This window comes from Onychostoma macrolepis, chromosome 11 (assembly GCF_012432095.1).
Source record: "Onychostoma macrolepis isolate SWU-2019 chromosome 11, ASM1243209v1, whole genome shotgun sequence".
NCBI lineage: Eukaryota > Metazoa > Chordata > Actinopteri > Cypriniformes > Cyprinidae > Onychostoma > Onychostoma macrolepis.
This window is the reverse complement of record NC_081165.1, coordinates 7,558,600-7,574,948: the sequence shown is the minus strand read 5'-3', so window position 1 is coordinate 7,574,948 and position 16,349 is coordinate 7,558,600. Positions and strand designations below refer to the sequence as shown.

The following is a 16,349-nucleotide window of genomic DNA, read 5'->3' as shown; positions in this document are numbered from 1 at the left end:
CTTGAAACCGCGATGTATTCTCCTGTGTTTGTGTGATTTATAAATGATTTACTTTACAAATCTGATGAAATGTCGCACGTTGCGTTCCCAGATGAACGTTATAATAATCCCAAACTCACAACATCATGCAGAGACGGAGTTTGAGACGCTCCACACATGTAAATGATAACAGTTTCTGTGAGACGCATGTATGTAACCTACACGCATGTAAATGATTAAAGCACATATACTCTTAGAACTCGCATATAATTATTTAATTAAGTCATAGCATTTGTAAATGCACAATTATGCTTAATTATGATTTTTAAATGGGTTTAATATATCATGCAGTCTTGGAAAATAGTCTAATAATGTGTTTTATAGATTCTTGTCCGTGAAATGCGGCACTTTTTGCCGGTTAGTCGACGCCAGCAAAATTAAGTCGATGATTTTTAAAAATCGACTAGTCGACTAAAATCGACGAATCGCGACAGCCCTACTGTACTGTGATAAAAGAGGATCACAATGCTGAAAAATCACTTTCAGTATAGGCTAACAACGTTTGGATTTGAAATCAAAATAATGGATGAATGTTGTGTTTGTGGTCAACAGCCGCAGATCAGGAGCGGACTGCAAAAGCGTCCCGTGAGAACGCACAATGAGTCCTGCTGCTTCTGCACCGCACAACCACATGCAGAAGCAGCACTGACTGTGCTTTCACACAGGAATCTGTGGCTGTTTACCACAAACGTTTATCCATTATTTTGATTTCAAATCCAAACATTGTCACTGAAAATACTTTTTCAGCATTGTGATTGTTTTACTGTAATGTGTAAAAAATAATCTTTCATAGACGTGTTTAAACTAGTGCTGTCAATTTTAGTCCATTAACGCAGGCGATTAATTTATTTTAGTTTAACGCCATTAACGCAGGGGCAGGGCTAGTGTTGGCCACCCCACTCACAACTGCTGCCTCGGTCTCTTTTTCTTGATAATTTAGTCACAGAACGTCTTTACGAGCACAGGAGACGTTTCAGATGCGCACTCCACTTCATCTCAGCGCCAGTCAAACGAGCGCGGAAACTGTACTGTACTTGGCACACGCTCTTCAATTGCACACACAAAGGCGCAGGCGCACGCTGTAGCCTTTATCATTTCATATCAAAGCGCGAAAGAAACGACGTGCATGCAATGTCGTGGTCAGTTAAGTCATGAAGGCGATTAAAGCTGCCTTAAAACTGTGCATGCATGTATTATACGAGTCACATTTAAGAACATGTCTCTGAAAGGGTTTTCAAAACTGTCCTGGAGCAGCCCAGCACTGTCTCCTCATCTAACACACCTGATTCAACTCATCAGCTCATTAATAGAGACTTTAAGACCAGAAGTGGGTCCAAAAAGGTAAAGAGAGTTGAGAGAAAATGCGATGCATGTCAGATCCGCGTCACGTTTAGCAGCGACAGCTCTTAAAGAAACAGCACCCAACATAACCTACTAACCCAGCTGCTGTGATGTCTGTTCATCAAAGAACAAAAGAAAAAAAGAGGAAATCAATAACTTTTATAGCTTTAAGGATTCATCTATATTTCATTTAGAATTTAGTGTTTGATAACTTTATTCAATTTCTGTGTATTTCCTACTTGCTGAAGGGCACAGGTTGCTAAATATGACGTTGGTTATAATGCGTTTATGTAAAGATTGTTTAAAGTTCACTTAAATTATAAGTTATTTTATTAAAGTCTAATAAATATTAAAATTGATAGTGGTTAAATATTAGGAAAAAAAGAACAATTTTATAGAGGCATCAGCAGTGATGGGCAGTCCTCCCGCCTCTTTCGTCAATGAAGTGAGGCGCGCATTTTGGAGCTTCTCAGCTTGTTTGCTGTCTGAAGGTAAATAAAAAAACTGTTGATTGAATAAGTACAGCGTTTTCTTTACTCGAAAAACACTATTTATAAAGGCAAATGCTTTTTTTATTCTTTTATTATTGTATTTGAGGAGCGGAGAAGAGTTTCTTAGTCTAGCATTTGTTGTCAAGTCACAGCAAATAGCTCGTGCGGAGCGCTGAATCTTTCATAATATGATACTTTGGCCAAATAACAGAAAAAAACTGAACGCCCACATAATGACAGAAAACTGGGGAAAACGGGACACGAGTCAGGAAAAAAAAAAACCATTCGCTGGTCAAAACTTTCATATTTGAACTTTATTTTGGTGAAATGTTTAATTTAATCTAATGACACATGCAACGATGCAAATAAACATAGCCTATCTGTAGCTAGATAACACTATACAATACGATTTCATTAATGTTAGCTAATGTATTATCTAATATGAGCATACAATGTATAAAATACATTCATTACAGTATTACATTCAAATACATTTATTACAGTATTTATTAATCCTTGTTAATGTTAGTTAATGAAAATACAGTTGTTCATTGGTAGTTCGTGTTAGTTCACAGTACATTAACTAATGTTAACAAACAACTTTTGATTTTAATAATGCATTAGTAAATGTTGAAATTAACTAAGATAAATGCTGCAGAAGTATTGTTCATTCTTAGTTCATGCTAACTACACTAGTTAACTAATGTTAACTACTGAACCTTATTGTGAAGTGTTACCATTTATATAAATGTATCTGTATACAATAAAGCCACAATACCAACAACCAATAGGAGGTTTCCGGCCGACAGCAAAAATGTATTTTGCCTATGTCACAATCTGAGGTAAATCCAGCCCTGTAGTTGATACTGATTATGTTGCCAGATTGGTTTGGAACAGATGTTGAATAAACAGTTAAACTGAACATGCCTGTCTATCTGCTTGACTGACAGCTTTATTGATCACTGAGAGAGCATTGACTTGGTATGATGTTGGTTCAATAGAAATGTTTTATTTTTTTAAAAATAGCTTGGATGTAGTAAACTACTTTTGCCATGTTGCTGTAGCTTAGCTTGCTACATTTCCCAGGGCTGTAGCTTTAGTGTAATGAAGCTTCATTTAAAGATGAGTAACTAACCAGGTTTCCATCCAAGGATTTTTTTGCGAAAAACTATTTAGCGCTTTAAAATATTTACGATATAGCCGATGGAAATGCCAATTATCGATTAAATTTCTAATGTGTCGACACAATCTTTTTCCTAGGGTTGTTCCGATTCCGATACTAGTATCGGAAATTCCACCGATACCACAAAAAATTCTGGCATTGGTATCGGCGAGTACTTGAACCCATGTACCGATCCGATACCATTTTCTTAAACAAGACCTATAGTTATGCGCGCTAGCTTTGCTTAACGCTGCAAATAGGAAATCAATTCTTCTTCGCTGCTCAGAATGCAAACACGGGAAGCTGTGCTGTGTTGCCACAAGCAACCACTATTTAGAGCAGCGAAGAAGTAGTACAAACGTGCTAATATTAGCCACTGACTGATAAAGTTTAGCACCGATATATTGTAACTCGCTGAACACTCTGACTGTGCGCTTCAGAGTTTCGCTCTCCGTCAAGCGATCTATTTTTCAGATCATCTGAATGAATGCGCAGCGCACCTGTATTTGACGCACCATAAGCTCTAGTGTGAAGCAGACAACTCGCCGTCACTTTGCTTTTTTTCTCGCACGCAGAGAGAGAGAGAGTCTTTTACATGTAGCGCGTCAATTCCGAATGGTATGTAAACTATATTCTTTGTTGTATTTTTCTGTCAAAATAACTTCCTTTGGAATTCTTCAGTTTAACTGCCGGGTTCTCCGGTAGTAGGCGGAGCTAATGCGCAAACGCCAATCTCATTGGCTGGCACTCACCTATTATCATTCCTGTTTTAATTTCAGCAAATCAGTTCGAGCCAATGCAGACAACGTGATTAATATTCATGAATCCAGCAGCTGCGTTTATATTGTTCTTAATAGAATTCATAGTATGATTATTATTATCTTATCAGTATTATTGATAGTTTTTCCTCATTTTTACAGAAACACAATGACCAAAAAAGCACCACCACCAGTCCTAAGTTCAGTTAAAATGACTGATATGCAATCATACATGGTTACCAAGTTTTAATTCTAATTGCTAAAGTTCTATCAATAATACTTGATTATAATAATATATTTATAATGCTTGACTGACTGATGTTAAGAGTGTACTTTTTTTATATATTATATTTTATTTTAACTATATTTTAACATTATATATTATATTTTTTGTTTACTCGCCAGACTATATCTATGGTGAAGTGCACAATAAAATAATTGTATCAATTCATACAGGGCTAGTAAGTATGGCTGTATAACCAGATACACAGTATCGGATCAGTACTCGGTATCGGCCGATACCCTGAGCCTAGGTATCGGAATCGGTATCGGGAAGGGAAAAAGGGTATCGGAACATCTCTACTTTTTCCATTTAACTTTAGCGCATAAATTCCATATCGATACTTCAAATGTCGCAAAAATTTGTTTGGAAACACTTTTTGTCGAGAAAAGGGGCTTTAACGCAAATAAATGTGGTGTCACATGACAGAATTAGCCTATAGGCAGCGTCTGTGTTCATCACGTTAAAGCACCGTTTCCCAGTTCAAAAGCGCATTAAATCATATTCATATTATTCAGTTGCATCTGAAATTATTTTATACATGGTAAGAAAAAGACGAGTTACCTCTCAAACATCTCAATCTTAATTTGATGTTCCTTTAGCACGTTTACATTATTTTTGAACAGGGCACTGTTCAGTTTAAATAGCCTGTAGTCCGTGCCTTTCAGCTTGACCACCATACATACCCCTGTGATATTATGCCAAGCGCATTTTGTTTTACATGGATATAGGTACGCGAAGTACAAAATTTTAAATTAATTCGTTTTGGCTTGTTAGCTTCTTATATTTTTATTCTTGTTTTGTTATGATAATGAACAGGCTGCGTTGTGGAGTATACTTAACTGCGCGCGTGAGGCGCCGGCACGATCACTTTTTTTTCCTTATAAAAGTGGAAACAACTTACAATAGCCTACTCCTTCATTTGTGGTCAAAAATGGCTGCTAATTGTTGCACAGTTTTTTTTTTTTTTTTCTTTCGTTTTGTTAATTCATTGATTATTTAGAAATATATATTTTGCATATGGGCCTATTTCTTTTATATAAAATAGCTTATGTTTTTCTCTGTTCGCAAGCGCTGCAGGCGCGTGCATGTGAATCCTCACGTTCATGTTGTTTATGCTGCTTTTTGCGTGTATAAAATTAATCCCTGGAAAACAAATCTCGGTATTTTTAATGATCACAGCCACCTATCAATTACAATTTAATTGTAATTGTAACATAATCCTGTCGGTTAACGGTATGGCTTAACGACCGTCGGTTAGGAGAAATAAAATAATCGAAATGAACATTCCTATTTCCTATAAACGTTAATCAGAAAAACAATAATACTACTGCACCGGTTTATGATTATTGCTTAAGTAGCCTATAATAGTCTATAACAAAGTACAAAAAAAAAAAACTCATGACACTTGTTAATAAAAATAATTTTTAATATTAAAAAATTTGTTAATGTATATTATGAATTTAATAATAGGCTGTTTTGTTTCAAATGGGTGAAGAACAGGCTACTAGCCTATAATTTACGCAATAGGAGAAATTATGTATGGAAACAGCTCAAGGGCAATGTTTTTTGCGACAAACCAAAACTTATGCGACAATTCGTTTTTGTTTTTTTTTAGGGATGACGTCATCACGCACACCATTTTATCGGTAAAAGGCCAGTTGGATGGAAACAGGCTGTAGACAGCAAATTTCGCAAAGTTTTTTTTTTAACACATTCTCTTGTCGATAACAAAACTGGATGGAAACTCGACTACTGTTAGCTTAGCTCACTACATTTTCCAAGTAGCTTGCCCAACACTGGGCATCAGTAGTGCTGGTATCAGTGATACTGGCCTTCAGTCATAAAAACAGATGCCTTTAAACAAATATACTCTCTTTATGATGTTTCTACATTTATTTGAAGATTAAATGTGAAATTATTGCAATATAAAAGTATATTTAAAAAGTTTAATGTTAGGTGGGATTAATCTATTAATTTCAGAAAAAACATGATTAATTAGTTAATTTTTTTAAATCAATTGACAGCACTAGTTTAAACAATAAATATAAGCAAAGCAACACATTCAATGCTGTTTACTTTTGCATTTACTTCTAGATTTATATATTAAGTTGCTCAAGTGGCAAAACATTTAAACTACTTTTCTTACGTTATCACAAACTCACCATTGACAGAAACAGTCAGCTCTACTGCCTTTCCTTTTGCATTTAAATCTTTATTACACGCAATCCTGCGGTTCATAAAGAACTTTGTTTTTCTGTCTCCAAGAGTACCATTTATTACTGCCTTATCTAAAAGTGCTCTTTCCCTTTAAACCTAGCCAAAAAGCTATGTGTTGACTGTGAAACACAGTAGACTTTAATTATATGAATTTAAGGTGTTATTACTACATTTTCGTGTCAATCCATTTTCATATTTACTGCAAACAATGCGCTGTTACTTTAATTCAGCGTGTGCAGTGGAAACGATCTCTGCTCCGCTCCTGGACCGCACCGCCGGACCGCAGCCGTGTGCAGCGTGAACGCTCTGATCAAGCGGATGTGAACCTGGCGTTGTGTGTGTGTGTGTGTGTGTGTGTGTGCATGAGCGCACAGTCTCCAGGAGAGCGCACGAGCGCTGAATGATTTAAACACTGGCAAGAATTAAAAAGAAATGCAATTTATAAACAATAGTGACGATGCGACCCTGCCTCGATTGTGCAAGTGACAGTTCAGCTGTTCAGCGTGCAGCTCGCTTATAGCAGACGCGATGTGATTTGAAGCCGTGAAATTACGTCTCGCATAAAGTTTTCAAATTACTTTATAAGTTATTTAATGAAGAAATATGAATTGTACCTCACCTTCAGCATTATAATTATTTCAGCCGCGCCGGACAGAGACTGAGACGATGCGCTGCGTCACGCCAAACCTCTCGCAGCAGGCGCGTCATCAGCTTCAGATCAGTTTTTAGAGACCACCGATCAAACATCCCCAAGCGATTATCGGCCGATAATGATCGTTAGCCGATCAATCGGAGCACACCTAATGTTAAATACAACTAACATGAGACTGCTTTTATCCATGCCATGGAGTTGGTTCTCTCTCCAGCAATGAAACTAAGTAAGTAAATAATTAAATAAATTAGCACAATAATATTCTCACAGGCTGCTGATAGGACGATATGATTCTGGAGCATATCGCCCAACACTGGTGAGGACACTAGCTGGGAAAAATAACTGGACAGATCGCTACTTCAGTTAACGGTCTAGTTCTGTGTTTCCTTCAGCCTTCAGTGTCTGTAATATAAGACACTGCAGCAGGACCATGGCTCGGTCACTCATTGATCAGGATCTGGTGTTTTTCAGAGTCAGTAGAAAGGTCTCTTTAATGTCATTAGTTATTAGAGTTATGTGATCTTAATTGCCTGCCATCTTTGAACCGTAAATGTTTTAAGGTTCTTCATATTTCTTTTAGTTACATTTTAAGTTAAACCCTAACTTTTATTTTGGCGGGTTGTCGTAAAGACCTTCTGTCTGTATCTGACGATAGTTGAATTGACTCGTAAACCCTCGTGTTCACCTGCCTCCAACATCCAGTTAACAAGCAAACTTCTTGATTTTATGATGTCGCATGTCTGTAGAATTGACCTTTCTAGTGTGACACAGAACACAGCTTTGCAAACCTGAGATCAGCTGTGGAAGTGTGTGCAATGCATGGCATTATTTCTCGTGCGCACTCTGATGAACGCAGTTATATCTGCTTGTTGTCAGATCAGGATCAGAGCGTCTTCAGTGGGAGCAGCTGCAGCGATCTCTTCTGGCAGTTTTGATAACTACTCCTCCTTGTTTCCGAGCTGTGTGTGTGATTGTGGTGTTTGCTCTGCAGGGGATGTGAGCGGGTCAGCGGGGGACGCTCTGGAGGACAGCGGGGCGCTGGAGGAGAATGTGGAGAGCAGCCCGACGCCCAGCAGCAGACGCACACGCAGAGAAGCCTGCACCTGCCCTTACTGCAAAGACGGAGAGGGACGGTACGCTGCTCCTCGTCTCACACCGGCTTCAGCACACGCTGCAGTACAGTTCACTAGCTAGTGCTTGCTGTAGAGGATCAGTGTGTACTGTATATTATAGCTTCAGCATTGTGCCAGCGCTAGTTTTAGTACATATCTCCCAGCTTTATGGTCATCTACATGCTAGTGTACTTCTAAACGTTGACTAAATTTGGTTTCTTTAGATATATGGTTTTGAAGTCTACAGTCTTTCTTGACCAAATAAATAGGCCTGAATGTAAAACAATACAGATTAATCCTTGTTAAAGCTGTGTTTTGTAGTTTGATTAGACAGCAGCAGGTATTTATAGGCTGCTGTCACTTTAAGACCTGATGCACGGGTCCAATATGATGATATACATCACCGACTGTGTTAACTGTAGTTCCTGTATTATTTGTGTCCTTCGATCCTTGAAAGGTGTTATATAAACAACATTATGATTAACTAGAATACTTGATGGGATGGGTATTTTGACAGTTTTATTTTCACTGGACCAGCCCTGGGCACAGATCTCTACGGCCAGCTGTAGACCGGTCATCATCTGCTGGATCAACAGCAGCTCTGCCTTCATATGTCAGTCTTTCTTAAACTGTGGTCTCACCTGGGTTTCTCTCTGCAGTGACCCCACTAAGAAGAAGCAGCACATCTGTCATATTCCCGGCTGTGAGAAGGTGTATGGGAAGACGTCTCACCTGCGAGCACACCTGCGCTGGCACACCGGAGAGCGGCCCTTCGTCTGCTCCTGGTCCTTCTGCGGGAAACGCTTCACTCGCTCCGATGAGCTGCAGCGGCACAAGAGAACACACACAGGTGAGTTTCACACGCTTGCAGAGCTCACAGACACTTTACTGTGTGTGTGTGTGTGTGTGTGTCAGGTAAGAGAGATTTGGTGTATGTTGTAAATATAGCCATGCAGATTGCAGAAACCTATGAAGTTGTTGACAAAAAAAACAAAAAGAAAATATATATGAACAAGAAAATAAAGAGCTGGATGTACTTAGTGATTTTAAAGAGTAATTTGAGTAATTTGGCCAAAGCGGTGAGGGGGAAAAGAAATTTCCGACTTCAACGGAAGTGATTTTAGAGAGCTGAAGCAGTGATGTTTATCTCTTCACTGGTGTGTTTTAACCACACAAGGTAAACATGTCAGCTGTGTGGACTAGGGTTGTGTTGTCCTTTTCAAAAGAAAGAGTCGACTCCGAGTCATGAAAATGAGTGGTTTTAAATCGAATCTTTAGCTGTTTCAAGGTGACGTCAACATGAAACATTAGCATATTTATGGCCTCCCACTTGTTGCGCGCAGACCCGGCAGAACTTGAACCTCGCCTCCCTCAAACACCGTAGCTCCTGTAGAGACGCTGTGAGGGAAATCCTTCAGGTACAGTTAGAGCCGGACCCTTCATCCTCAGAATCATCCTGCACCGCTGCAGAAGCGCCGCCCCAGTGTTTACAAAGTGAACGTGCAAGGAGGGTCGAACACCCTTTACACAAAACAAACAAAAAGGTAAAACAACGATGTAGTGCGATTTTGAAGTTGGAGGAGAAAAGAGTTGGGAGTTTTTAGACATACCCTGCTCTGCTGTCTTGAACCGTACACAGACAAAGTACGCGTGCGCCTCGCCGAGCTAAACAAGATGAGCATTTGTGGTTAAAAAGTGTATACAATTTTTTTTATTTTATTTTTTTAAAGAAAATTACAGATGGTTTTGCTAGATAAGTTGTGACTGATAAATTCTTTGCGACTAAAGAAAGGGAGACATGAACATCTTTGATGACACGGGGGTGAGTAAATTATCAGGAAGTTTTTATTGCGCTCAAGTAATTCTTTAAAAACTGTTGCTGTCATGTACTCTTTACTGTAGCATGCAAAATACGTATTTAGTTGTGTATGTTGTGTTCGCTCCGCGCCGCTTGTAGGTCTCCGTCTAACCGGATAACAGCAATATCTGCTCGCTCGCAGTTGTCTAGAAATGTGTCGATGAACAGTGAATGTTTGTCGTTGTTATTATTTGGAGTTCTGATAAAGAATAGAGCAATACGTTGGTGTACAAACTGACCCCCAGAGACATATCCCCAGTGAAAACCTGGATTGAATAACAAAATATAACAAAATAACTAAAATATAACAAAATACCTAACTACATAATACTACTATTGATAGAAATTGCAACAAAATTAAAATAGAAATATAAACTTTTGAACTGCGGGTTTCGTCTGGTCAGAGGAGAACTGACCCCCGACTGAGTCTGGTTTCTCTCAAGGTTTTTTTCTCCATTCTGTCTCGGAGGGAGTTTTGGTTCCTTGCCGCTGTCGCCTCTGGTTTGCTCAGTTGGGGACACTTCATTTCTAGCGATTATCGCAGATTTGATTGCACAGATACTATTTAAACTAAACTGAGCTAGACAATGACATCTCTGAATTCAATAATGAAATGCCTTTAACTGAAAATCGAGTGTTTAATCTTATCATTATACATTACTGACACTCTATCCTCCAATTTGATACTGTTAAGTGCTTTGACACAATCTGTATTGTAAAAGCGCTATATAAATAAAGGTGACTTGACAAACTGTAGTGCTTTATCAATGCGTTTCTGCATTGGGCTAACACACATATACCACGGCTGCTAGTGTGTTTACCGCCGAGCTGTGGGCTCAGTAATGGTGATGGTGTTCCGTTATTGACAGAAGACCAATCACAACAGACCGGGTCATCGGACCAATCACCGCAGGTCAGCGTCACGCAAAGGAGGGGTTTGGAAAAATGAATCGTTGAACAAACCGTTTGGGAGTCGTGAGCAAAAAAGGAAAAAATAAATGCATATTTTAAGACAATGAACGTGTTTTTTGACCTTACATGCATGTCAACCTGTTGTTGGGGACTCCCCAAACCAAAATATGAACCTTTTATAACCCATAATAGGGGCACTTTACATATCAATCCAAACTGTTATACACAGCGTTGTTAAAATGTGCTGGAAATATTAAAAAAGTACTGATACGCACACTGAAATCATTTTACCAAGTTTTATGACAAAAGCCAGCAAATAAAACTAACAGCACTATGCACTTTTTATTTGCCTAAACAGTGAAATAAAACATTTAAAAAATCATGGCCAGATTTTAAACTAACAAAAAATATTCATAACGTTATCTACTGACATGTACTACATGTTCAAATAAAGTTTTGACCATTTTTAAAAAATAAAATTATAACACATCAGTCTTTAAATCTTGTTTTTTAATAAAAGGGTGAGTCAGAATGATAGATTAAATTTTATCTGCTCCATAAACCGTTCTTCATAAGCTAATGTGCATTCTAAAAATCTCAACCCTCCTGATAACAAGGGAGCCTGTTTTCCATCGTTAAGATTTACAGCAAACATCTGGTCTGGTTTTGCGTTGGTCTGAACAAAAATATGGCAGATGAGCATCAGAACAGCTGTTTCCACGGTAACCTCTGTAAACACAGCAGCGCTGCGCTTCTGAACACAGCTTTATCACGTGTTACACGGAGGGAAGATCGAAAGCAAATGCCATCGAAACTTTCCTGAAGACAGTCAGTTTCCTATTATGTATTCACACAGATAATGAAATCATATATTCGTTCATATGGTTTCCCTCAGCAGTCTGCCTTCAGTCATGTTTCCACACAAAACGAAACTACTGTGTTGCGCCTGCGCCTTAACTTTGACTAAAGCTGAACTGTATTTACTGTGAGTTTTTCAAATCGCGATAATCAAATACGGATTTTATGATAATTAAAATGCATAACGGGATCATTAAAATAACCTCACGGCCGATATGTCAATATGTCTTGGCGAGCTACCTCCGATCAAGCTACTGTTAGCTCGCGAGCGACGTGTTAGCGACCCCTGCGCTGGAGGATAGCATCATGCATCAACAATAGTCGGAGATATCGCCTGTGGCTGATGCCTTTGATGATATCAAGATTATTATTATTAATTATTATCAGGCTAGTATTATTACCTAATTAATATGAGGGCTTATCTGTACCATCATATTTCTTTGAATAAACTCTTGAAAGTTGGTTCTGACCTCACACTGCTTGTGATTAACTCAATCTTGAGGATTCAACTGAACACAGTTATATATTTAAATCAGATCTGTGACAAAATCATATATTGGTCTTAACATGAAAGTTCTATATATCTGTAAATATACACTGCCAGTCAAAATTTTGGAGTATTTTGGTCACACTTTATTTTATGGTTCAATTCTCGTTATTAACAAACCATTATCTAAGATTTTTGCCTCAAACTGCTAATTTGCTGCTTATTAATAGAAAGGTAGTTAAGTTTAGGTATTGGGTAGGATTGTGGATATAGAATATGGTCATGCAGAATATGAGCTTTATAACTACTAATAAACAGCCAATATGTTAATAATAGGCATGCTATTAAGAAGAGCTGCACGATTAATCGTTAAGAATCTCAATTCAAACACCCACACAATCTGATTTCTTAATGACAACGATTCGCTTGTGGCTATTAAACCTTCACAAAAGTCTTACGGGAACATTTAAAGCTGCGTTCGCTGCCGCTGACACAGAGAGAGCAGACATTTACCAAGTTTAGGTAAGAAACCGCTTCACAAACAGGCTTTTCAACTACACAGTATTATTTCTGTCTTACAATCATTCATATTATCACTGAAATACTGGGGTGAATGTTTATAGTCTATGGTAGTGATCAAAATAGAGCAAATCATCTTTTGAAAGTAACTGGTGCTTCATGTAACGTTTGTGTGATTGCATTGTTTCTCCACTGGGTGGCGACAAGTGACTATTAAAAAATGTATCTGTCATTGAATCATTCAAAAGATTCATTCAAAAACGCTGATTCATCAACTAATGAAACAAGTGAAGTATTTATGAATCATTGAATCAATAATTCAAACCACTTTTTCATCATTTTAATATTAAAAATGGGTGTATAAAAAAAAAAAAAAAACATATATATATATATATATAATTTAATAATTCATTCAAATTAATTAAACGCTTTAAAAATAGACTGCAGCAGTTAATATTTTATCACACATTATTTTTAGTTCAGTGGGAGAATTGTGATCTATTTGACACAAAAAAAATCGTGATTCAATTTATCTAGAATCGTGCAGCTCTACTATTAAGCAACTAGTTAATAGTGAGAATTAAGCCCTATAATAGTATTTTTTTTTTTATTGCCGTTTATTTGTCTTTAATTTCTTAAACTTTATTTATATTTACTGAATGTATTACAAAGATACATTTAATATGTGTAATTGGTTGAATATGGGCTGAACTTACTCTGCATCAGACTCAAACACTGGTGACTGAAATCTAACAGTGTATTAGCCAGCGGATAAAGAGAGAGAATGTTCAGGCTGCGTCTCAGTCAGCTCCCTAGTTCAGTAGTCAGGGCAATTTACTGGCTTTTTGATTAATAACATTTAATTTAACCATTGAAACAGAGTATAGAAAAATGAAAATGGAAAAAAATGAATTTGGAAATAAAACGGATTTCATAGGGCCCTATAATTTATAATCTTTTTTTTTTTTTTTGTGGTAATAAAAAGAGGTAAGTGAACAATAGCTTTTAAAATGACTTAAAATACATATATAATAGCAATGATGCAATAATAATTAGTTCAAATACAGTATCAAAAGCAAGAAATCATATGGCCAATGGCCTAACGATTGTTTTTACACATTACTGTGCGATCTAATCCTTGTTTAATATTGACCAAGCACCATTTAATTCAAATGTCCACTTAATTTTCCCAGATGAAAGTTATAATAAACCCAAACTCACAACAACATGCAGAGATGGAGTTTGAGATGTAAATAAGAACAGTTTCTGTGGAGCTGCTGTGAACAGAGCCGCTGTGTGACGCATGTGCTTAACCTACACGCATGTAAATAATTAAAGCACATATACTGCATTAGAACTGCATCGCGTATAATTATTTAATTAAATCATAGCATTTGTGAATTCACAATTATGCTTAATTATGGTTTTTAAATGGGTTTAATATATCATGCAGCCTTGGAAAATAGTCTAATAATGTGTTTTATGGATTCTTGTCCGTGAAATGCGCCACTTCCGGTATTTAACCGGTTAGTCAACGCAAGCGAAATGAAGTAGAGGATTTTTAAAAACCGACTAGTCGACTAAAATCGACGAATCGCGACAGCCCTAATAAAATGGTTAGTTTCTATTAATATTGAAGTCTGCAGCTCTGCTTGACACATTTTGAATCAGGGGTCCTTGCTCTGAGAAGCGCTGAAGACCCCCCCGGTGTAGACGGTTTGATTATAACAGCAGCTCAGGTGAGAGCAGAACGAAAGTGATCGACAGCTCCGGTGATTATAAAGGGAGCGTAATATCATGTGGAACAATGTGATGCTGGCCGTTGAGTTAAACACCTGACTTACTGATGCAAAAGTTGGTTTCTCGGTTCTGATCCCTGAAAGCCTGTTCCTGAGGAGTTCAGCTTGAAGCCCAACTAAACGCACTGGAAGCGTGTTTGAGCTACGGCTGTGCGATATATCGCAAGCTACACAATATCGAGATCATTATCACAGATGAGTCGCCTTCGATAATGAACGTGATATTGTGTAGCTTGTCGGGGATCTACGGATGGATCTACAGGTGATGGAGATTTAGCGCTAATCACGGAACCGGCTTTACTGACGAGATGCGCGTGATCATCGTGTTCGATATATCGCCCGGCCCTAGTTTGAGCTCGACTCTGCAGGACAGCCCTGCTTTAAGGCTTTCACTTTAATAAGAACAGGTTAAAACTAGAGGTTTGCAATGGCCTTCACTTTGAGCACATTCACTCAAACTGTTATGTTGTTCTTTGTCTGCTCACAGGTGAGAAGAAGTTCTCGTGCCCGGAGTGTCCCAAACGCTTCATGCGCAGCGACCACTTGTCCAAACACATCAAGACACACTTGAATAAGAAGAGCTCTGGGGTCGTGAGCAGCACAGATAACGGCGTGAGCCCCGACGCCGCGGCCGATCAGCAGACTCTGGTTCCTATGGACCCGCGGTTAGCGTCCAGCGGCATCAGCGTGCTGCAGGTCACAGATCTGCACTCCATTAATCTCAGCAGCAATGGCTATTAATGCACTGTGGTGTCTGGAGAGATGCGTTGAGACGCTCCGGCCTCAGCCAGCGACGGGACGGAGAGCTGTGAAAGGTGTTTGTTTACCTCGTCCTGCTCCTCTTTATGCATCCCTTCCTTGTATATTCTCAGCTCTCTTTCCCCTCTTTTACCGATTCCCTGAACTGAAACTGTGACGCGGTCACCTAAACATCACTCAGCGGTCCACTTGATGTCAAGAAATGAGGATACCTTGGGTTTAAACAGAACGACACCAAAAGAAAGATGGAAAAAAAAAACTGTGTGAAAGTGAAATCGTAGTCTTCTTTTTAATAGTTTACTCACAAGCCATCATGCTTTCATGTATTAATCACAGTAAATAAGATGAAACAAAAAGATGTGATGCTTTTTGTACATAAGTTATATTTTTTCTAAGTATGGAAAACTGCAAATTCTGAAATGACCTTTGTTTTGTGAAAGTATGAATTATGCAGTCTTAAATGTCGCCATTTTTATATTACGTAGATCTTCCGTAACATTTTGTATTGCTTTAGTTCTTTGTCTTGGTGTACAAAACACATTTAAGTTACAGTAAATGCATGCGGTCGCTTAATGCTAATTGTCCCGGTTTTCTTGGTCGCTGTGGTCTTAATGTTTCGTTTCTAGGGAAAATGTAAACCAGTTCAAATACAGATGCCTTAAAGCCTTTATATAGAGAGGGCTCTTTTATGAACTTGAGTTCAAACCAAAGCTCTACTTTCCTTTACATGTTAACTCAGGTGAATGTTACTCTTTTGGTGTTCAGCATTCATAATTATTAAATTAAGAGGAACTTCACAAAGACTCCTAGTAGTTATTTATGCTTTTCACTGTTTAAGGTGATGTCTCATATGTCTATGAACTTGTGCACATAAGATTGTCGTTTCACAAACCATGAGCAGCACTACATAAATCTCTTATTCTTCACACCGTTAGCATTCACATTGGTCTAAAAGCATGGAGTTTAAGGCCAGAAACTACGGGTAAATGCAGGAAGTGTTCTCATTAAACGCCGCCACTCTTAATAAACTTTAAAGTTTTTTTTTTTGTTTGTTTGTTTTTGCCCCCTAATAAACAATCAGTAATTGTTTATGGCTGTATGG

General features: G+C 38.1%; 1 protein-coding gene across 1 annotated transcript in view; it reads left to right on the top strand.

Moving 5' to 3' along the window:
- sp1 (sp1 transcription factor) overlaps nt 1-16,049 on the top strand; it is a 37,785-nt gene extending 21,736 nt beyond the window's left edge. Inside the window, exons 4-6 of the mRNA XM_058791251.1 lie at nt 7,935-8,076; nt 8,715-8,905; nt 14,976-16,049. Of these exons, the coding sequence (XP_058647234.1) occupies nt 7,935-8,076; nt 8,715-8,905; nt 14,976-15,229 (587 nt within the window). The 3' untranslated portion in view covers nt 15,230-16,049. The remainder of the gene's footprint in view (nt 1-7,934; nt 8,077-8,714; nt 8,906-14,975) is intronic.
- The last annotated feature ends 300 nt before the right edge of the window (nt 16,050-16,349 follow it).